This window comes from Neovison vison, chromosome 12 (assembly GCF_020171115.1).
Source record: "Neovison vison isolate M4711 chromosome 12, ASM_NN_V1, whole genome shotgun sequence".
NCBI lineage: Eukaryota > Metazoa > Chordata > Mammalia > Carnivora > Mustelidae > Neogale > Neogale vison.
Genome location: NC_058102.1, coordinates 73857254 through 73879513, shown reverse-complemented (window position 1 = coordinate 73879513; position 22260 = coordinate 73857254). Strand labels below are relative to the sequence as shown.

The 22260-nt window shown below is 42.0% G+C and overlaps 1 protein-coding gene and 1 long non-coding RNA gene across 7 annotated transcripts in view; one reads left to right on the top strand and one right to left on the bottom strand.

Annotated features, from left to right (window-relative positions):
- BICD1 (BICD cargo adaptor 1) overlaps positions 1-10040 on the bottom strand; it is a 223460-nt gene extending 213420 nt beyond the window's left edge. For 2 of the 6 annotated variants that reach the window (XM_044228416.1, XM_044228419.1), the window contains exon 1: positions 9566-10031. In XM_044228416.1, coding sequence (XP_044084351.1) covers positions 9566-9778 — 213 coding nt within the window. In that variant the 5' untranslated portion in view covers positions 9779-10031. Of the gene's footprint in view, positions 1-9565 lie in introns of all 6 variants that reach the window. The other 4 variants (XM_044228413.1, XM_044228415.1, XM_044228417.1 and 1 more) reach the window with 4 other exon arrangements.
- A 435-nt stretch (positions 10041-10475) lies between these two features.
- LOC122891943 lies at positions 10476-10911 on the top strand. The gene is made up of 2 exons (XR_006381341.1): positions 10476-10604; positions 10818-10911. It is a non-coding gene; the product is annotated as an uncharacterized LOC122891943 (long non-coding RNA).
- The last annotated feature ends 11349 nt before the right edge of the window (positions 10912-22260 follow it).

Sequence of the window (22260 nt, the reverse complement as noted above, 5' to 3'; positions counted from 1 at the left end):
AGGCAACTCTGTCTTGTCTGTCTTGCTCAATACTCTTTATCTTCAGCAAGTGGCACAGTGCCCAACACAGTAGCCACTCAATACGAACATTTGAATGGATAAATGAAATAGAACAGGAGGCATGGGCAACCTACAGCAAAACCCGAACTCAGATCGCTATATAATGCAAATAGTTGGCCATGCCAAAGACCCCTTCAATGTAACCATGTAGCTTCAAATTGTACAAAATTTCATGGAAACTTCCCCAAATTTACAAATGTAGTCATCTTAAATTCCTTATTATGCATCAGTTTTCTTCTGAAACGCAAGTAAGACATAATCAAAATTAAGATAAACTTTTCATATACTTTGAAAACATTCCAAATATTCAACAGCCATAAATATAGCAAAATGCTAAATAGTAAAAGAGAAAAGTGTAACCATATTGGAATCACTGTGATCTAGTAGTGGTGAAGGGAGCATAAAAAAACATCAACAATATGAAATTACTTGGAATACCTGAAATGATAATATAAAAAAACTCATATTGGAGTGGGGGGAACTTACAGAGATCATCCCATATAAACTCCTTTCTAAGCATGAACCTTCCAGACAGTATTCCTAGCATGTGGCTAGCCTTTCCTTAAATTTTTTGGGTGACAGGGAACTCACTACTTCCTAAGGAAACCACACTTGTTCCATTCTTGGACACCTACACTTGTTAGTTCTTGATTTTGATTCAAAATCTGGCTCCCATGGACCCACTGGGCCTTGTTCTGCTCTCTGAAGCCAAGTACAAATATGTCAATGAAACAAACTCAATGAATCAGTTCTAACAACAATCATTTAACAATGATTAAAGAAGTAAAGTGAGTCCAGAAGGGAAATAAGTTTGGGCCAGGAAAAGAGAACACTGAATTGTTATAAATAAATAAATAAATAAATAAATAAATAAAGGCACCTGGGTTGCTCAGTGGGTTAAAGCCTCTGCCTTCAGCTCAGGCCATGATCCCAGAGTCCTAGGATCTAGGATCAAGACCCCGCATTGCATCGGGCTCTCTGCTCAGCAGGGAGCCTGCTTCCCCCTTTCTCTCTGCCTGCCTCTCTGCCTACTTGTGATCTCTGTCTGTCAAATAAATAAATAAAATCTTCAAACAAACAAACAAACTGTCAAGGGACAGAACACAAGTGTGAAAACAGGTGGATTATCCTGGCTGGAGGTGAGTGACCGGAGTAGAAATAGAAAGGAGGAAAAAGATGGAAAACAGCTACACATCCCTGAAGGCTAAGTAAAAATTATGGTAATTGAACAAGATTATTCTGTATTTAAAAAAAAGAAAGAATGTGAAAAGTAAAGGACAAATAGATAAAATAAGTAGCCTAGGTAACTCAAAAACAGAGCAACACAGAAATTCAGAGCTGAAAAAAATCATAGAAATTATCTATCTCAACCCCTTAATTTTATAGATGAAATAAATACTAGAAGAAAAGGTATCAATTGCCACTCTTATATGCCTTTTCATTGCCTTTTTTTTTTAAGATTTTATTTATTTATTTGACAGAGAGAGAGATCACAAGCAGGCAGAGAGGCAGGCAGAGAGAGAGGGGGAAGCAGGCTCCCCGCTGAGCAGAGAGCCCGATGTGGGGCTTGATCCCAGGCCCCTGAGATCATGACCCGAGCCGAAGGCAGAGGCTCAACCCACTGAGCTACCCAGGCACCCTGCCTTTTCATTGTTTTAAGGAAGAACACTTTTGCCAAACCATTTCCTGTCTTGTAGCCACTGATGCCCATCGCTTACATACCATGCTGAATCTGAGATTCTGTATAAGACCCTAACCAGCTATCTCAAAACTCAGCTATCACAGGGCAAAGATGAAATAACATAATGAGGCCCAACTGCCTGAATCCTCTTGGCTTCTCACCAAGACCTGGTATGGACAGGATATGGCCACACTGCAGGACCAGCTCTCTCAGGCCATGGAATCTAGCCACCTATCAAGCTGATACACATAACCCCATCATCAGCCAAGAAAACAAGAATCAAAATAGCTGCTAATTCACCCACAAAGCTTTTCCATTTTTTCCAAGGCTACCTGCTCCCTCTAAGCCCCTAGGGTCACCCACACTCCCTGAGATTCCTTGGTTTTCTTTTCTTCCTCAGTCCCATTTTCTTCACACTTGAAACATCAGTGCCTTAAAAAGGAAGCCCTGCAGGGTGCCTGGGTGACTCAGTCAGTTAAGCATCTGCCTTCAGGGCGCCTGGGTGGCTCAGTGGGTTAAGCTGCTGCCTTCGGCTCAGGTCATGATCTCAGGATCCTGGGATCGAGTCTTGCCTTGAGCTCTCTGCTCAGCAGGGAGCCTGCTTCCCTCTCTCTCTCTCTCTCTCTGCCTGCCTCTCCTCTACTTGTGATTTCTCTCTGTCAAATAAATAAATAAAATCTTTAAAAAAAAAAAGCATCTGCCTTCAGCTCGGGTCATGATCTCAGGATCCTGGGATTGAGTCCCGCGTGGGACTCCTTGCTCAGTGGGAAGTCTGCTTCTCCCTCTGCCCCTTTTCCCCATCTCTCTTCCCTGTCCTGCCCATGATCGCTTGCTTGCATTCCATCTCTCAAATAAGTAAATAAAATCTTAAAAAAAAAAAAAAGTTAGCCTTGTTCTAAAAATATCTGCATTTTAAAAATTTTTTTAAGATTTTTTGTAATTATTTGGGGGAGGGGGGTGGACAGAGGGGCAGAAGGGGAGGAAGAGGGACAAGCAGAATCCACAGTGAACATGGAGCCTGACACTAGGGCTTGATCCCAGGATCGCAAGATCATGACCTGAGCAGAAACCAAGAGGCCCACGTTTAACCAACTGAGCCCTCAGGCACCCTAGAAATATTTGCATTTTAAAAGGATAAGTGTTAAATGAAAAATACCAGGTTGCAGAGTAATATGTATAATACAACCCCATTTTTATGAAAATAATAGAACAGGATAAACAAAAAACCCTGTCAATGGACTCATGTATTTAAAGACATTTAAGGGGGGCCTGCGTGGCTCAGTGGGTTAAGCCTCTGCCTTCTGCTCAGGTCATGATCTCAGGGTCCTGGGACCAAGCCCCTCATCAGGCTCTCTGCTCATTGGGGAGCCTGCTTCCTCCTCTCTCTCTCTCTCTGCCTGCCTCTCTGCCTACTTGTGATCTCTATCTGTCAAATAAATAAATAAAATCTTGAAAAAAAAAAAAAAAGACATTTAAAACAAGTATAAGAGAATACTCACCAAAGTATAAGAATACAAACAGAATCAGGAGGAGAGAAAGGAGAAGCAACTAATTTGCATATGATTTTATCTAACTTGGATTGTTGCCATAAATTGTAATTATAGAATCATCATTTTTAAAGAGCAATCAAGGGGTGCCTGGGTGGCTCAGTGGGTTAAGCCTCTGCCTTTGGCTCAGGTCATGATCCCAGTGTCCTGGGATAGAGCCCCGCCATCAGGCTCTCTGCTCAGCAGGGAGCCTGCTTCCTCCTCTCTCTCTGCCAGTCTCTCTGCCTACTTATGATCTCTGTCAAATAAATAAATAAAATCTTTTAAAAAAATAGAATAGCTATACCTTTAAAAAAATTAAAAACAAAAAGAAAAAGGGCAATCAAATGATCATGACCAAAAAGAGAAAGAAAAAATTAAATTAAAAGCACTAATGCAATTTCAAGTTATCTGTCAGCAAGAGGTGTGTGCTATTTCTCCTAGCGCCCTCTAACCTAGGAGGTCAGGAAGGGCCAGTTTTCCACTGAGGCTGACCTCTGGGTACTCACTGTGCCAGCCCAGCTTCTTTGCCCATTTTTTATTAATTTGTACATTTCCTAATTCAAAATGCAATCAAACTAACTGGAGAAAACACTGCTGAATTGTTTATATCTTCTGTGTTCTGGAGACTAGGTTTGAATAAAATGACAACTAATTATATAAATTATTCCTTTGTTTTATTAAGTTGAGAGTTGAGTATTTGAATTTCTCATGCAACTTGTGCCTCCGCTCAAAGAAAACATGAATTAAAAGGATTCATATAACTGGTCATCAACTGGACCCTCTAAAAGAGCTCTCCCCCATAGCACCTTCCTTTGTGAATGGAGCCAACTTCTACATACCCTGAGAAAATTCTCAACACTATTCTTTTCCTTACTTCCCACATCTAGTCACCCAGCATCATGTTCCACCCTGCATCTTCTAAACAGCTATTAGGTTTGGCCCCTCCTCATCATTCCTACTGCCCCTGCGCAGCTCCAATATACTCTCTATAACCAACGCTGGGACTTTTTTTTTTTTTTAAGATTTTATTTATTTATTTGACAGACAGAGATCACAAGTCGGCAGAGAGGCAGGCAGAGAGAGAGAGGAGGAAGCAGGCTCTCCGCCAAGCAGAGAGCCCGACGTGGAGCTTGATCCCAGGACCCCGAGATCATGACGAGAGCTGAAGGCAGAGGCTTAACCCACTGAGCCACCCAGGTGCCCCACGCTGGGACTTTCTAAACCAACTTGTGACTAAGGTGTTCCACCCTCTCAGGTAGTGTGGTACAGTAAAAAGAAAATGCGCTTCTTCCTAAACCAAGTTCTACCACTTAGTTTTGCAGTCTTGAGAATACTTAATCTAAGACCTATTTTCCTCTTCTGCATAATTCACATGATAACTACCTTAAAAAAAGATTCTTATAAGAATGAAAGATAAGGCATGCAAAATGCCAAGTCCTAAATGGAGCTTTTTACAGAATTAAATGCTTTGTTATTTTTATTATTTTCTTATCTGTAAAAATGAGCAGTAAATCTCTGAATTACTCTGAAGATTAAATAAGATGTAAGGCACCAAACACAGTGTTACTAAGTGTTTCTTTTCATCTCCTTTTAATGGTTCTGCTATCCCCAGGGCAAAATGTGACTACTGCCACTTTTCCAGTATGATCTCCTGCCACTTGACTTCACATGTCTTCTTCAGCATAATGAATTATTAAATAGTAAGACTGTTTCTCTTCATGTCTTCCTCTCCTTCAAAGCCATATTTACAGGAACAACATTCTGTGTGAGAAAGTCTTTTACTATATATTTCAACATGCAAGTAATTATCATATTTTCAAATCTGGAATGCAATACCCATAAAGTATAAGTATATGGAAGGGTTGATAAAGCAGAATATTCATAAACATGAAAATCTGAAAAAATCATCAAACCATGGTTACGTACATGTTCGTGCAAACATAATAAATGTGATGAAAGATATAACATCTTGTTAAATGATATCTGAGAAATAACTTTGCCAGAGATGAAACTTTGAGTTGAAATAAAAAGAAGGAATGGCACAGGTTAGAGTGACTGGGTCAAAATATATATATATATGATTGAAAGTGATCGTGTTTGTTTGTTTGTTGAGCAAATACCTTCTAAAAGCATATGTTGGTACATTATAGATGTTTTAATTTAGTAATAAATATGATGATAAATATAAACCTTCTTCTTTCAAACCAGTGAGAGAGAAAACACTAGTCTAGGCAAATAAATTATTAACATTCTCTATGTTTATTCATAGATTGGAAATGAAATCTAGGGGCTCCCTCCCGCCAGTATGATTTCATGATTTAGCATATACAAAGCTAACAATCTTTCTAAGCATAAGAAGGTAAAAATTGGGGCGCCTGGGTGGCTCAGTGGGTTAAAGCTTCTGCATTCAGCTCAGGTCATGATCCCAGGGTCCTGGGATCGAGCCCCACATCAGGTTCTCTGCTCCGCCGGGAGCCTGCTTCCTCCTTTCTCTCTGCCTACTTGTGATCTCTGTCAAATAAATAAATAAAATACTATTTAAAAAAAAAAAAAAAAAAGAAGGAAAAAATTTCTGTTTAAAGATGAACCCAAAAAATTAAATGGCTTTCATCAGATCCCCAATGTGACAGTTTCTAAAAAGTATGTAAGTTCAAAGTTTATTCCTTGAACGATTTAGCCATAGTCCTGAAAAAACAAACAAACAAACAAACAAACAAAACCCATAAAATTACCTTCAGGAAGAAAAGCTGGTAATTGTCCACAAAGTGCTTCATTAGCAAATGGTGTCTATAATTGGTGTCAGGGTTAAGAATATGAGCAAAAAAATGAGTTGAAAATTCTTAGTACATAGTCTACCATAAGCTAGCTGCAAAACTTTTCTTAAGTTGTCACATGGATATGTTTTCTACAATGCTATCAGGAATGCTGAATCATTCCTTTCTATGGGGATCTTTTTCAATTTTACTGGTTTTTAAATTTCAAATACTTTTAAAGTAAAAAACAAAACAACCACAAACAAATTTAAATTCTAGGAGTGTGTGTGTGTGTGTGTGTGTGTGTGTGTGTGTATTTTTAGTTTTTTAAATTATTTTGGAACTATGACTCTTCCTCAAACACTATTTTGGCCTGAATGACAATCACAGTGATGATTTACACACGTCCCAAACATATAATCAGCCAGGACCTGAACATAACTGGGCATGGGTGCCCCTCAGGTCACTGAAAAGCAAGCATTACTTGTGAAATTATAAAACCATAGTCAAGTATGACCAAGGGATGTTGCTTTGTCCAGCTCCCCAAAGATAATTAAAAGGAGAACACTATGATGATGGCAGAAGTCATTCTTTTTTCATAACATTAGTACTTTTCTTTCAAGTCTGTTCCTTTGGGTCATGTAGACAGTGATGTAGGCAGAGAGCAGAGCCCTAAATGATGTCAAGCCAGGTCAAAAGCAATCTAGACTCAGGGAAGAAATAACTAGAAAAAATTAATGAATTTGTTATCTTGATTTTGCACATCTTCAGGCAGCACTGCTCACTCGGCATTATTTTCACAGCAGTAATCAGCCTGGGAAGAAGGGCAGCAACACTGCTGGGTACTGACTCTTGAAAATAAAATGATCTGTAAAGACCGAGCCAGGTTGCTACACTGCAAATTATCAACGTTCAGCTTGGACTTAGTACTGTCATTTTCTGCTGACATTCCCATAAACTGGACCAACTACTTTTAAATGAATCATATTTGTTGCAAGAGTCTAGAAACAAGCCAAAGATTTTATACTTGGCTTTACAGAAAAAATGCAGCATTGTTTACTATATGTACCTGTAAGTGAACAAAACTTCCCTTTTAAAAATCTGAGCCCTCACAAAACATGTCTTTCAAAAATGGCTTCTGTATGATTATCATCATTGGGATATTTTAGTTTGCCCAATTATTCTGGATTTACCTTTCAAGTAGAGAAAGGAGACTGATTTAGCGCCTTTAAATAATACTTCCAATTAAAGTATACATTAAAAGAGTAAAAATAACAGGTCACAACATCAAACAATCAAATAAAATTATTATTTTATTACTCTTAAATACATTTTTATGTAATTGCTTAAGACAGTTCATTTGGAATAAATAACCAAATCAATTTATGCTAAGTGCAACTCAAAATACTTATGTAAATGAGTTTCATTTGGTAAAAATAATCCTGATAAATTTTTTATCAGCCTCCTACTAATATAGAACAAAATATGCCTCAAATTTTTAAGGAAAAAATGTATAACTGCTATTTGTATTATTCTTCATTAAGAAACTACAATTGTGCTATTCTCACAAAATGTTTTTTCTCATTTTTCCCATTATTGTTGATGACAATAATAAAGGTAGTGTTTCAATACCAGTCACTTCCTATACTTCCTAATTTTCTTCATCTTTCTCTGACACTAACCAATACTGACTAGTGAATGTTTGATAAGGGTGTCCCTTCTTTCAGTAGAAATTCATTCTTTAATAAAATATTTATTATACACTTACAATGTGATAGACTTTGTGTTCAAAGATTTGGATGCAAAATAAATTAAGACAGTTTCCTTTCCTTAAATGCTCATGGTCTAGTAAAGGCAAAAGACAATTGCATAATGGACTACTATGCAGAGTAAGTGCAAATGACACAGAAATACCCCCAGAAAGGTTGCTAAAATCAAGCAGGAAGATCAGTTAACAGTAATACTCCATTTCATTAAATTAAGTCTACCCCCTTTATCAAGGAGGTGATGGCTTACCACTGCCTGGTTTGCACTTCCTCACCTTGGCAAAGCAATGTTGACAGGTTTAAACATCAAAGCATCTCTGAGAATTACAATCACTATCCTGTTTCCTGACTTCACAAGGTTTAGCATCACTGAATTTAAACATATCTGGCCTAATCTAACTTGGAAAATACCAGTGAGTCCAGCTGTTGTTAAGAACAGACATGAACATGGTAAGAAAAACATGGACTCAAAATTTACAGCCTGATAGGTGAAAATCAGATTTTTAGTTGGGGTTTTCACCATATGCTTATTTGTTCGCATTTAGGCATCAGAATAAGAATAAGACATACCTGAAAGTGTATTTACCATATTGTGTACTAGATTAGAAGGCAATTTGATTAGACAGGTCATAAATCACGTTTTTAACTGTAGCCAGATAAAAAAGACATCCTCCAAAAAACTAAGTAAGAAAAACATTTTTGATAATTATATATGCCAAATTTAAAATTAACACCTAACAGCCAATATGCACCTAGAAAAAAAGACTCACCACAAAGAAAAGCAGTGTATACATCTAAATTTAAAACCAGTGACTTGCTACCCATAGTGCTTCAGGAATCAGATAAAACAGACCGAGTTCCTTCAACAGTATGTATATTCTTATGAGCGCTTGATAGGAAATCAAAGCATATCCATTATTTTCTTCCAAACGTTAGTCAGTGTTTAAGAGAAGCCAAACACCGAAAGACTCAAGAGGGCCAGTGGCATACATGGCCCATTTGTGATATTCTGGTTTTATATAAACCCAGTCATTTCAAACAGAAGAGCCTCATTTGATATGGACGGCTACCCTTGCACTTGATATATACCATTCAGCCAATGAGTAGAGGAGTTCAATTTTCCCTGGTCAGGGTGACCTTATCTGACTTGGGCATGGCTCTGCCTCACTCCGAGGTGAAATCGAGGCAGTGGCATCACCCAGCAGAGTTGTTTTTCTCAGGCAGCCCGAGGACATGAATAACTAAAGCCAAGGAGAAGGAAAACCGCCCAGACTTTGTCCGATGGGATTGGCGGAGAGTTCTAATCACAGTTCCCTCTTGCATCAAGGAGTGGTCACATTCACCAGGCGGAAGCACCGTAGGTCCCGCCGCCTGACACCGTGGGTCCCTCAGCGCAGCCCTACTCATCCCCCTTTTGTGGATTACGGGATTGTCGCTGGAACCCGGGTTTGAAAGAACAGTTTTGGGAAGTTGGATTTACGCATTCCGACCAAGCTGTCGCTGAGACTTGAAGACTTCTGAACCTCCCTCCCTCCCCCACAGCCCGCACAGCCACCGCCTCTCAAATTCCAGCTTATACATTCATTTCCCGGGCAATTTTTTTCTTGGGGGGGGGGGGACAATGGACTCTTTCAATCTTCTCTTATCAACAAAGGGCTCTAAGACGAAGAAACCTCCCTTTCAACCGCATCCTTTCCGACTTTTTACCAGCGAAGAGTGGGCGTTGGGGGGTGGGGGCGCGGGGGCCGCGGAGGAATGAGGTGACAGGCAACTCACCTCTTTCAGCTGCTCCAGCTCCTGTTTGAGGCTGTCGTACTCAGCCTCCAGCTCGTCATACTGCTGTTTGAGGGTCAGCTTCTCTTCCAGCACCACCAGCCCGTACTCGGCAGCCTGGATCTTCTCGTGGGTCGTCTCCGTGAGCTCCTTGGTCAGCCTCTCTATCTCAGTCTTATAATGGTCCACAGTCTGCAATACCTCTTCTGCGGCCATAGCCCCGGCGGATGGAGGCAGGAGGGGGTGTCGGGGTGGGGAGATGGATGCAAAGCAAGCGGGGGAAGGGTGAAAATGGGAAAGAAAAGTGTGGCTGGATGAAGGAGCCGAGCGCGGCCGGCAGCGGCTACACTGCCGGAGAAACTGAGGAGAAATGCAACATGGAGAACGCAGCGAGAGGGTCAGGGGCGAGGCGCCGGCCGCTGCCGCATGAGTCCTCTGGGCCGGCCCCTGCGTGCGGTCAGCAGCCGTGAGGCATGGCCTGGGCTGCGGCTACCGGGGACGACGAGGGGCTCCGGATTCTGCTTATTCAGAGGCGCCGGGCCGCCATGTCTCCCGGGCAGCGCCACTGCAGTCTCCCCGGGGCCTGGCGCGCTCGGGCTCGCGTCTCGCTCGCTCGCTCCACCTGCTCCCTCTGGCTGTGCTGCAGCCGGTGCGGAATGATGCAGTCTCGGCCCGCTCCCTCCCTTCGCGCCTGGCCCCGGCTCCGAGCAGGGGGCGGGGAGGCGGATGGAGTCAGCGCGGGGGGAGGGAAGGAATCGACGGAAACATCCCGAGGCGCCTCCCGCCCGGCGCGCGGGGCCGCCACCGCCGGCTGCACCGGGGGGCGCGCGGTCGGGAGGCCGAGGCGGAGGCGGCGGGACGCGCGCCGGGGGAGCCTCCGCCCCGCCCGGCTGGCCGCGGACGCGAGTTCCTCCCAGGACTTTGACCCGCGGACACCGAAGCCCCCCGGAGTGGCGGGGACGCCCCTGCTCTGCCGCTGCGACGGGAGCCCGAGCTCAGGAACCGCCTGGAATCGACGCCTTTCCGGGGGGAAAAGCAAACAGTAACTAACGCGCTCGGGGTCCCGCGTATCCTTCTCGCCCCCTGGGCTCCCAGCCTCCTTCCAGCCTCCAGCACCCAAACCAGCGTTGCGCTTCCAAAGCCTGCCAGACCCACCCCACGGCGCGCTCTTCCCGCCCTCCCCCACCCTACCTTCCGCCTCCCCTCCCTTCCCCTGGCTAGCTTGGCCTGGTTATAACCCCTTATTACCCCCCAGGACAGTCTTCACTAAAGTTGCTTGCCTTCGCACAGCGGTCTGTGCCCAGCTTGCCACAGGACTGGGATCTGCTCTGAAGAATGCATACACCCAGTAAGCCTTTAGGTACTACTGTTTCTTGCCTCAGTCGCGCTGCTCTACTCGTTCTTCAGTAACGGAAAACTGCATGAAATTCCCGATATTGGTATCAACGATTCCTTCCCTACAATAAACATTTTTAAAATAATAAGAGCTAAGAGATCTTGAGACCACATGCCAGCCGTTCTTCTGAGTATGGTATATGCATTCTCTCTAGTCCTAATGACCACTTTTGGAGGTAGGAGCCATTATCCCCAACTTAAAAGTGATGAAAGAAAAGCACAGGAAATTGAGGGATTTGTCCAAATCAGGCAACTCTTCAGTGGTGAAGCCAAAATTTAATCCTAACTCCAGAGCCCTAAACTGGATTATATTGGCCTCAGCACTCATTAATAATACATACCCGGCAACTAAATATTATATGCTAGTAAAATGACCACTTTGATCAATATGAAGAGTCACAAAAGGAGAGGAAGGCAAAGTCAGAGTGAAAGACCAGTAATGGAGAAGAGATGAGAATGGCTAACCTAGAGGAAAGGGAGAATAGGAGCAGGAAAGGAGTGATTTTTGTGGAAATGGAAGAGAGGCTCTGGGACCAATACACCAAAGGTCTTACCAGTTCCTTCCTTTTCTTCTATTGGGGGCCACTTTTTGGAGAGCTGTTTCTCAGTAGCCAGGAGGTGATCAACACACACACACACACACACACACACTCACTTTCCTATTCAGAAAGCAGGACTCAACACTCCCTTTTGTAGATGGTAAAGAAACGGAGACAGTTGCTGATGGTGTGGGAGGAAGAGCAAACAATGCTCTAACAAAGCCTTGACTAATAGGCAGTCTGGATGTGATTTTCACTGCCTCCAAACACAGACAAAAAATGATTCCTTCCAGATGCTAACAATTACAACAGAATATTCTCTTGTGATTATCTGACCTATAATTAATTAATTAATTAATTAAATGGAGAAAATACTTGAAATATGCTCCTAACCATACATTCCAACCTGGCAGAGAAGCAGGGGAGATAATGACGACATCATTTCCACTTATACTGCCTTGATGTCACAGTCCAGTTGCGAAGCTCCTCCTGGGCACCCCACAATGAAGAATGATCATGACCTGCTGAGAGAAGAGATAAAAGCTATAATTGTGGGTAGCCAAACTGCCTTCTTCCCAGTATGCCCAGTATGCCTTGGCCTTTCCTCACTCCACAAAGTATAAGCAGAGCTCTTCTGAAGGAATCGAAGGAATCGTAACACTTCGGGGAGACTGCCTGTTACTCCCTTTCCTTTGGATATTACTGAGAATGGAGTTTGCCTCTGCAACTTTCCTTCTTGCCCCGTTTTCCTGATTCATCTACTTTAGTTAATGTATTCAGTCTGACTTCATTCAGACATTACACTATTTTAACATTACAAGATTTTGCTTATTACAACTTTGATCCTTTATATGTTGGTATTTAACTTGAAGAAAATTAACTTATTCCCTTACATACCATACTCTCCCAGAGCTGCACAGTTACATTTCTCTCCATATAATGTCATACATACCATGTATATATAGGTACACCCATAGATATAGATAGATGTATATATAGATCACTGACAAGTATCTAGAAAAGAATTTTTTTTAATATTTATTTATTTGAGAGAGAGAGAGGGAGGGAACACAAGCAGGGGAAATGGGGAAGGGGAAGCAGGCTACTCACTGAGCTGGGAGCCTGGTACTGGGCTCCATCCCAGAACCCTGGGATAATGACCAGAGCCAGAGGCAGACGCTTAATGACTGAGCCACCCAGGTGCCCTAGAAAAGAATTTCTTAAGCTATTCCTGGAAGTAGTGTTTCCTCATATTTCTTTAAATTAGCAGCCTCTGATTACTTAGGAAACCTTCTTATTTACAAATATTTAGAAAAAAATTAGGGGTGTCTGGCTAGCTCAGTCAGAAGAGAGTGCAACTCTTGATCTCAGGGTCATAAGTTCGAGCCCCACACTCGAACTCGAACTGTAGAGAATAAACAATATTTTTAAAAAATACAAATATTTAGGAAAAATTATATTTTGTGACTTAGTACCTCAAATCAACCACTCACCAACTTTACATGAATATTGTTTTCCCTTGTTCTCATTCATTCATTCTTTAAAAAGATATTTATTAAGTGCCCCTTATGTCCTAGGAACAATAGTAGGCATTGTGAAATCAATGACCAGTAAGGTATCAGTGGTTAGTGGTCCTGACTTCATGGAGCTTGTGTTCTGAGAGGGACAAGCAAAAAAACACATGACAAAACGGATTAAAAACAAACAACAGGGATGCCTGGGTGGCTCCGTTGGTTAAGCAGCTGCCTTCAGCTCAGGTCATGATCCCAGCGTCCTGGGATTGAGTCCCACATCGGGCTTCTTGCTCCGCAGGGAGCCTGCTTCTCCCTCTGACTCTGCCTGCCATTCTGTCTGCCTGTGCTCACTCTCGCTCGCTCCCTCTCTGACAAATAAATAAATAAAATCTTTAACAACAACAACAAAAAAACAGGGATGCATGGGTGGTTCAGTTGGTTAAGCCTCCAGCTCTTGGTTTTGGCTCAGGTCATAATCTTGGGGTCATGAGATCAAGCCCCACCGTGGGTTCTGCACCCAGCAGAGAGTCTGCTTGAGATTCTTTTCTCCTCCCTCTCCCTCCTCCTCTGTTCCTCCCCACCACCCCCCCACACACTCTCATGCTTCCTCTCTCTCTAAAATAAATAAATAAAATCTTTTTTTTTAAAGATAAATATAAAAATTCCAGATTGTGGCACTGATAAGCAGGATACAGCATAGTGGTTAAGAGCAGAAGCTAATCTGTTTGGGTCAAATCCAACTTTACCTCTTACTAGCTATGTGTGCTTCAGTTGCCTCATCCTTAAAGAGGGGACAATAATAAATTACTGATGAGATTATTGTGAATAGAACAATATTTGACACCTAATAAGCAGCAAATGTATGTTTGTTTTTACGTTTTTGGGAAAAAAAAAGAAGAAGATTGAGATAGAAAAAAAGAAACAACAGAAAGATCAGTGGAGATCTCTCTGCAGAAGTGATATTTACCCTAGTATCTAAGGAATCTGAAGGAACTGGCTATGCTAACTGTGGAGGAAGAGCTTCCCAGGAAGAGGGAAGGGCATGTGTAAAGGTCTAAGGCAGAAAAGAGTTTGGTGAGTACAAAGGATAAAAATCAGAAGCTGAGGCTTATAAGCCAAGGGGAAATAGCCTGGGACCGCACTAGAAGAGCAATACAGAAGGGAAACTCAGATCATGCCTGCCATGCAGATTAGTCCAATCTGGATGTTGAGCATCTGAAACCAATATAATATTTTATGTCAATTATATCCCAATTAAAAAAAAAAAAAAAAAAGAACAGGGTCTTTCAAATTGCAGACATTTGCAGAGAAAAAACTTTGCCAGGCAAATAAGTTTCACACCACACAAGAACAAGAGGAAACAAAATACTTCTATTTTGCTTCTCAGCATGCTTTACAATAAATTTTAAATAACCCTAACTGGATTAGCCTTTTTTTTTTTTTTTTAAGATTTTATTTATTTATTTGACAGAGGGAGATCACAAGTAGGCAGAGAGGCAGGCAGAGAGAGAGGAAGGGAAGCAGGCTCCCTGCTGAGCAGAGAGCCCGATGTGGGACTTGATCCCAGGACCCTGAGATCATGAACTGAGCCCAAGGCAGGGGCTTAACACACTGAGCCACCCAGGCACCCTGGATTAGCCTTTTTAAAGGCAGAATAGCTGGTAGGTTGTAAACAGGGATTTTAAGGCTGCCAGAAAGGACTTTTTAAATCATCTGCTCTTCTTTCTAATCCCCCTCAAAAATGATGTCTGAAATTCCTTTGGTAATAAAGAAAGATACCTATCATTTCATAATTAGAAGTAACTTTGAAATGCAAAGAGTTATTAAGCTTAAATTTGTACTTATATTTGCTTTATATTTTTCCCTGATTCTGATAAGGAACTGAATGGCTGAAGAAATGGAGGCTGGGAACACTGCAGATAAACATTACCCAATTCACATCTGTGCCTAAGGCTGGTCTCTTGCCTCCAGTTCTTCAAGAATTGAACAAAATTTCTTTTTTTTTTTTTTAAAGATTTTATTTATTTATTTGACAGAGAGAGATCACAAGTAGGCAGAGAGGCAGGCAGAGAGAGAGAGAGAGCGGAGGAAGCAGGCTCCCTGCTGAGCAGAGAGCCCGATGCGGGACTCGATCCCAGGACCCTGAGATCATGACCTGAGCCGAAGGCAGCATCTTAATCCACTGAGCCACCCAGGCACCCGAACAAAATTTCTTAATATGCTTCTTTCTGCCAAAATATGTCCCCTTCTCTTGGTTTTTTGATAGCCCTAAAACTTATATAGAGATTCTTAACCTGTTCAGAAACATTCTTTTATCCAACAGGCTAAAAAAAAAAAAAAAGAAGAAGAAGAGAAAGAAAGAAGAAAAGAGAAGAATAAGGAATTTGGGGTTTATTCTCAGTGGAGTGGAAAACTTGATTATTTAGTCAGGAAATGAAATTATTTGATTTATATTTTAAGAGCATCATGACTACACAGAAAAAAAGATTGGTGGTATCAAAAAATAGAAGTAGAAGGGGCCTGCCTGGCTCTGTCAGTGGATCCTGCAGCTCTTGCTCTCAGGGTCATGAGTTCAAGCCCCATGTTGCAGGGAGAGAGAAAGAAAGAAAGAAAGAGAGAGAGAGAAGGAGGGAGGGGATGGAAGGAAGGAAGGAAAGAAGGGAGAGAGAGAAAGAAAATGGGGTGCCTGGATGCCTCAGTTGGTCAAGCATCAAGACTCTTGAGTTTGGCTCAGGTCATGATCTCATGGGTCATGGGATGGAGCCTCACATAAAGCCCATATCAAGTCCAAATCGAGCCCCGAATTGGGCACTGCACTCAGCAGGGAGCCTACTTAAAGATCCTATTCCTCTGTCCCTCCCCTCATACATGCTCTCTCTCTCTCTCCTTTCAAATAAATAAATAATGAAAAATAAAATAAATAATGAAAAAAAAAAAGAAGAAGAAGAAGTGGGGTCACTAGTTAGGAAGTTGTTGTGATTGACTAGAAGAAGATGGCAGCCTGGACTACGCTAGTAGCAGGAGGGGAGAGAAATGGGGATTCCTAATATATTGCCAGAGGGGGAGGTGAGATAGAAGTCTCCAGACTTGTTTGGGGATTGGATGTGGGATAGAAAGAAAAAGAAGCAATCATTAAAAATCTAATTTTTTGACTTGCACAATTGGGAAGGTGGTTTGCCATTAGTTGGATGGGAAAGACTTTGAGAAAGTTTCAGGAAATTTTGAGTTCTATTTTGGACATATTAAATGTAAGACATTTTGGAGACATAGAAATGTTAAGCAAACAATTGGATATAAGACCAGAATTAAGAAGAGAATTCTTGGGAGGTATAACAATTCTCCTCTGGAAACCATTAACATTAAATGTTTTGTGGGTTGTTGTTGTTATTGTTGTTGTTGTTGTTATTTTAAGTAAACTCTACACCCAGTAGGGGGCTGGAACTCATGACCAGAGACCAAGAATCAGATGCTCTTCTGCCTGAGCCATCCAGGCGCTCCAGCACTATGTGAATTTCAAATGAAAGAAATGGATGGTACTATCCAGGAAAAGAGTACAAATAGAGAAGAAACAGAGGTCCTTGAGGTACCCCTATTTAAGGTTGAGTTGAAGAGGAAAAACCAACAAAGTTTAGAGGTAACTACAGAGAACAAACTGATGGTTACCAGAAGGGATGTGGGTGAGGGAATGAGTTTAATACTTGATGGGGATTAAGGAGTGCACTTGCGATGATCACCGGGTGGTGTATGCAAGTGTTGAATCACTATATTGTACACCTGAAACTAATATTACATCGTATGTTAATTAACTGGAATTTAAATATAAACTTGAAAAAAAGAAAAAAAAGAAAGCTAAGAAGGACCAGTCAGTGTGGTTAGGAAAATCAGGAGAGAAATATCTGAAGGGTATATAGAGAGTACTTGAAGAGTAAAGGAATAAGGACTAAGTCAATGCCATTGAGAGGTCAAGGTCAAGTAAGATGAGGACAAAGAAATGTTACTATAATTAGCAATGTGCAAATAGGTACTCTTGACCACAGTAGTTTGTGCAGGACAAAGAGGGTAAAAACCAGAATATAAGAGATTGAAACATGAAGAGAGGTTTAAGGTGTGGAAACAGCTGGAGCTCACAATGCCCCCAAAAAACAGTGGAGGGAGCAACATACAAAGAGAATGTGAATCTGGATTGGAATCTCAGCTATGAAATGCTGGAGGGAAATCTACCCTTCAAAAGCAGTTCACACTGAGATATCCAAATGCACCCTCAAGGTAAGAGTGAGATTTCCCCTGTCAATGCCTTTTGAGCCAGAACTTTACCTCCAAGCTGCTCAGATATCTGCCCTCTGAGCAGATCCCTCTGGCCCAGATCCTGGAGTACACGCCTGGGTCCAGGCCCACTCCCAGAAGGTGCTGTCTCCCTCTGCTCACATGGTTTCCCGTGCCCCGGCTCCTCTCTTCTGGGTACTGGTTCATGGAACGCTCCCAACTCTGCTTCCTCATCTGTCTTTTGTCTCTTCTAAAATGCAAGATGCTAATGAATTAAAGCTGGAGTATTTTGTTGGGGGGAAGGGGGGTGGCACATAGCTGTTCTCTACTGTTTTACATCTTCAGAATCAGTGACCACCAGACGATCTGGGGCTGTTTTTAGCCACAGCCTACATCCCTGTTATCTTCCCACCAGAGGCACTGATTTAATTTTCGTTGGAATTACATTTCTCCATCTGTGTTTTGCTTTACTTTTTAAATGATATTTTCTTCAAAACTCTTGATTTTACTGTTTTGTGTCATCAGCATTTGCCAATTTCGGAGGCAATCTCATCTCATTAATTCTTTCTTCATTATTAAATCTGTCTCCCATGTATTTTGGCTGCAAACAACCACAAGGAATTTTTTTTTTTTTTTAAAGATTTTATTTATTTATTTGACAGAGAGAGATCACAAGTAGGCAGAGAAGCAGGCAGAGAGAGAGAGAGGAGGAAGCAGGCTCCCTGCCGAGCAGAGAGCCCGATGTGGGACTCGATCCCACGATCCCGAGATCATGACCTGAGCTGAAGGCAGCGGCTTAACCCACTGAGCCACCCAGGTGCCCCCAACCACAAGGAATTTGTACACTGTAGTACACAAGCTAATAAAATTATTCTTTCTTTAAAAGAAGACTAAAAACTTCTGACTGCCAGTTATTATTTCTTTAGAATTCGTCCACTAACCTGCCTTGATTTTCTTGATCCGAGGCAGTGTTCTAAGTCATTTGTTTCAGAAAATCAATTCCTCTTTTTTATGAAGTTTATTTTAAGGATCACTTTAGTGATCAAAACTATATGCTAGCAGCCAAAGTGATAGTTATATCCCAGGTCTTCCAAGGTGCAATGGAATCGGCATTGGTGGTATAGTGGTGAGCATAGCTGCCTTCCAAAGTGCAATGGATCAAAGAATAGAAAGATTGTTGTGAACAGATTCCTGTAAGCTAGCTGAGTGAAAGCTCACCTGTAGTTAAATATCACAGACTAGTAGAAACACTAGAAGCCATATAGTTGTATGGCTTTTTCCAAAAGATCAGTATAAGAGCAGAGATGGTGGGTAGATGTATCGGTCCAGACTTAGGGTTTTGTCAATGAGTGTGTAGGAGGAATAGGAGACAAGGAAATTGAGGATTTTTTTTTTTTTTAAAGATTTTATTTATTTATTTGACAGAGGGAGATTACAAGTAGGCAGAGAGGCAGGTAGAGAGAGAAGGAGGAGGAAGCAGGCTCCCTGCTGAGCAGAGAGCCCGATGCGGGACTCGATCCCAAGACCCTGAGATCATGACCTGAGCCGAAGGCAGCGGCTTAACCCACTGAGCCACCCAGGCGCCCGGAAATTGAGGATATTGATGAAAAGGTAAATGATGGGTTAAATTGTGGAACATGGGGGCACCTGGGTGTCTCAGTGGTTAAGCCTCTACCTTCAGCTCAGGTCGTGATCTCAGGGTCCTGGGATCGGGTCCCATGTCGGGCTCTCTGCTCAGCAGAGAACCTGCTTCCTCCTCTCTCTCTCTCTCTCTCTGCCTACTTGTGATCTCTGTCAAATAAATAAATAAATAAATTTTTCTTTAAAAAAAATTAATAAATAAATTGTGGAACATGGCCAAGTGCTAAGTGTCTCTCAACATCTCTTTTCTTCTATAATAATTGCATCCCCAATTTTTTTGCTGTATGAATGGTCATGTAATAAATCTGGCTATTTACTTAAATTAATGCATTCAGTTACTTGCCAGTGACAAGGGGCTGCAAATTGGATTTAAGAAGTGGCACGTACAACTCCATAATTGTCCTTAATGTGAGGAGGTATGCCCTTCCCCCCTTTCACTTTCTTGCTGTCTGGAATGCAAACAGAATGACTGAGCTCCAGGAGCCATCCAGCCCATGAAGTAAGTTTGATAATGAAAGTATTGTAGAATGAGCAACAGGATAGAAGTTGCCTAGGTCCTTAAATCTTAACAGGAGGATTGGTGAGATATCCAGCTTTAATATTCCAAACTCAACACCCATGTAAAGTGACTTTTTTTTTTTTTTAATTAGAAAAGATAAAAAACCTTGAGAAAATCAGCTTAGCTCTTGTTCCTCCTTTGTGATTGCAAGGAACACCTAAGAAGGGCAACATTAGAAATCACCTAGTCAATCTTTTTTTTCTTAACAGCCTTTTTGAGATATGGGTCACATACCCTAGAATTTACCCATTTAAAGTATACAACTCAATGGTGTTTAGTATGTTCACAGAACTGTGCAGCTATCACTACAGTCACTTTTGGAAAAATTCCATTATCTCAAGTAGAAACCCTGTGGGGCACCTGGTTGGCTCAGTCAGTAGAGCATGTGATTCTTGATCTTGGGGTTGTGAGTTCAAGCCCCACACTGGGTATAGAAATTACTTAGAATATTTTGTTTTAATTATAAACAAACAAAAAACCCCTGTATTCTTTAGCTATCATCCAAGTATATTCCCCCACAAAGTCCCACCCCACCCGCCCCCTGCGGCCCCACCACAACCACTAATCTTTCTGTCTCTTATAGATTTCCCTATTCTGGACACTTAATATGAATGGAATCATGTTGTAAATTATTGTAACTTTCAGGGCCATCCCCCACTTCAGCAAGGAGGTTGAATCAATCATCAAAAGGCCAAAGATCTAATCATTCATGCTCATGTAAGAAAGCCTCCATAAAAACCCCAAAAGGTGGGGTTCAGAGGGCTTCCGGGTGGGTGAGCACATCCGTGTACTGGGATGGTGCACAGGCCAACGCTATGAGGACAGAGCTCCGACACTCAAGACCCTTCCGGGCTTTGTCCTGTGTATGTCTTCAGCCAGCTATTTATCTGTACCCTTTTTTATAATCTGGCACTCTGATAAGTAAACCATTTTCCTGAGTTTTATGAGTTGCTGTAGTAAATTAACCACACCCGAGGATTTGGGTGTGGAAACCTCTCCCTGACAGCCTGTTGGTCAGAAGCACAGGTAACAACTCTGACTTTTAATCCGTGTCTGAAGGAGGAGGTTTTGTGAGACTGAGTCCTTACCCTGTGGGATCTGAACCATCTCCAGATAGGTGGTCACAGCTGAGTTGAATTGTAGGACACCTGGCTGGTATCCCAGAATTGCTTGATGTGTGGAAAACCCACATATGTGGGGTCAGGAGAGTAGTGTGAGAGTAAAGGGACACACAGGGGGAGGGTTGTTTTTTTCTTTATGCTGTGCATCCTATAATGTGCCTTTTAGCTGGGCAGGCTGAGGTTCCAGATAATGTCAGAAGATAAATGAAGCCAGGGGCGCCTGGGTGGCTCAGTGGGTTAAGCCGCTGCCTTCGGCTCAGGTCATGATCTCAGAGTCCTGGGATCGAGTCCCGCATCGGGCTCTCTGCTCAGCAGGGAGCCTGCTTCCCTCTCTCTCTCTGCCTGCCTCTCCATCTACTTGTGATTTCTCTCTGTCAAATAAATAAATAAAATCTTTAAAAAAAAAAAAAGAAGAAGATAAATGAAGCCAAAAGGTCACAGCATTTACTCAGGATTCTTAAATAAAACTGAGGTTAAAAGACAGGGATGACTTACAAAACACCTCATACATGACCACGCCCTAGAGGAAAAATTAGTTATGTTCTGGTTGGCAAAGTCTCCCATATCCTGGGGACAAGAAGTCTGATTCCCCAACAAGAACCAGGAAGTCTAACTTTAAACCTTAGTCATCCTACTTCCAAGCTGTTTGATCTTATACAAGTTACCTGATCTAACCTCAGTTTCCTCATCTGCAAATAGGAATGACTGTACACCTACTTCACAAGTAGCTGTAAGGATTCCGAGTACTAATTTCTTTCTCCTTCCCAGGACCCTCCTGTTTACGATGGAACAATATTCATCAAGGCTTAAAGAATAAAGACAAAAAGAAAAAAGTGTATAGATGAGGAACTAGATGTGTTTCCTATGTGGAAGGTGTTTTGGGTGTCATTAGACCATAATTGAAGGATATTTATGCTGAAGATTTCACATTTAATGTACATGCATCAGAATTTGTGTGGAAGTTGAAACAGCCCAGGAAGCGTACCTAGAATTAGGAGAAGGAGGACTGAGAATAGATCCTGGGCAGCACCCATATTTAAGAGGCAGATAGGGGAGGCAGAGTAGGATCCTGAAGGAGGTCGAGTTTTCTCCAGTATGTGCATGTGTACATGCATACACACATGGGCACACTATTAAAATTATCTCAAAAGAAAATGATCCCAAACTTGTCTAGTTCGCCTTCTTTACACACAAAAGCTTCCTTCCTGTCCCCTGCCTACCCTGCACCGGTATCCTGGAGCACGGTTACTGAAGATGCTCATACGGAGTACCGAATGAGGGATCCCACAGTCTTGTTGTGGGGCAATTATCAGCTTAATGCAAATTCAGGAAGGAGCACATCCCTTCCTATATCCAGCTGTAGACCCTGGGACACTGTTGATGGGCATATCACCATCCAAGTGCAGGCGTATCCGATTGGGTATAAGGGCTCAGCTCTCTCCTGGGCACAGAAATCTAGTCCTGGATTCCCTCCCTTCATGGGCAACTCCACTGACAAGCTTTTAGGTTTCTGAAGGCCCCTGGAAATTCTCCTCGTTGTTATCCTTCCTCCCAATCTGTTACCCCATATTGTCTTTGTACCCCCCATAAATTCTTGCCCCCCAAATCAAATCAAAACAAAATCTGCTTTCTTCTTTTCTCCTCTTGTTTGGATTGTGAAATCAAA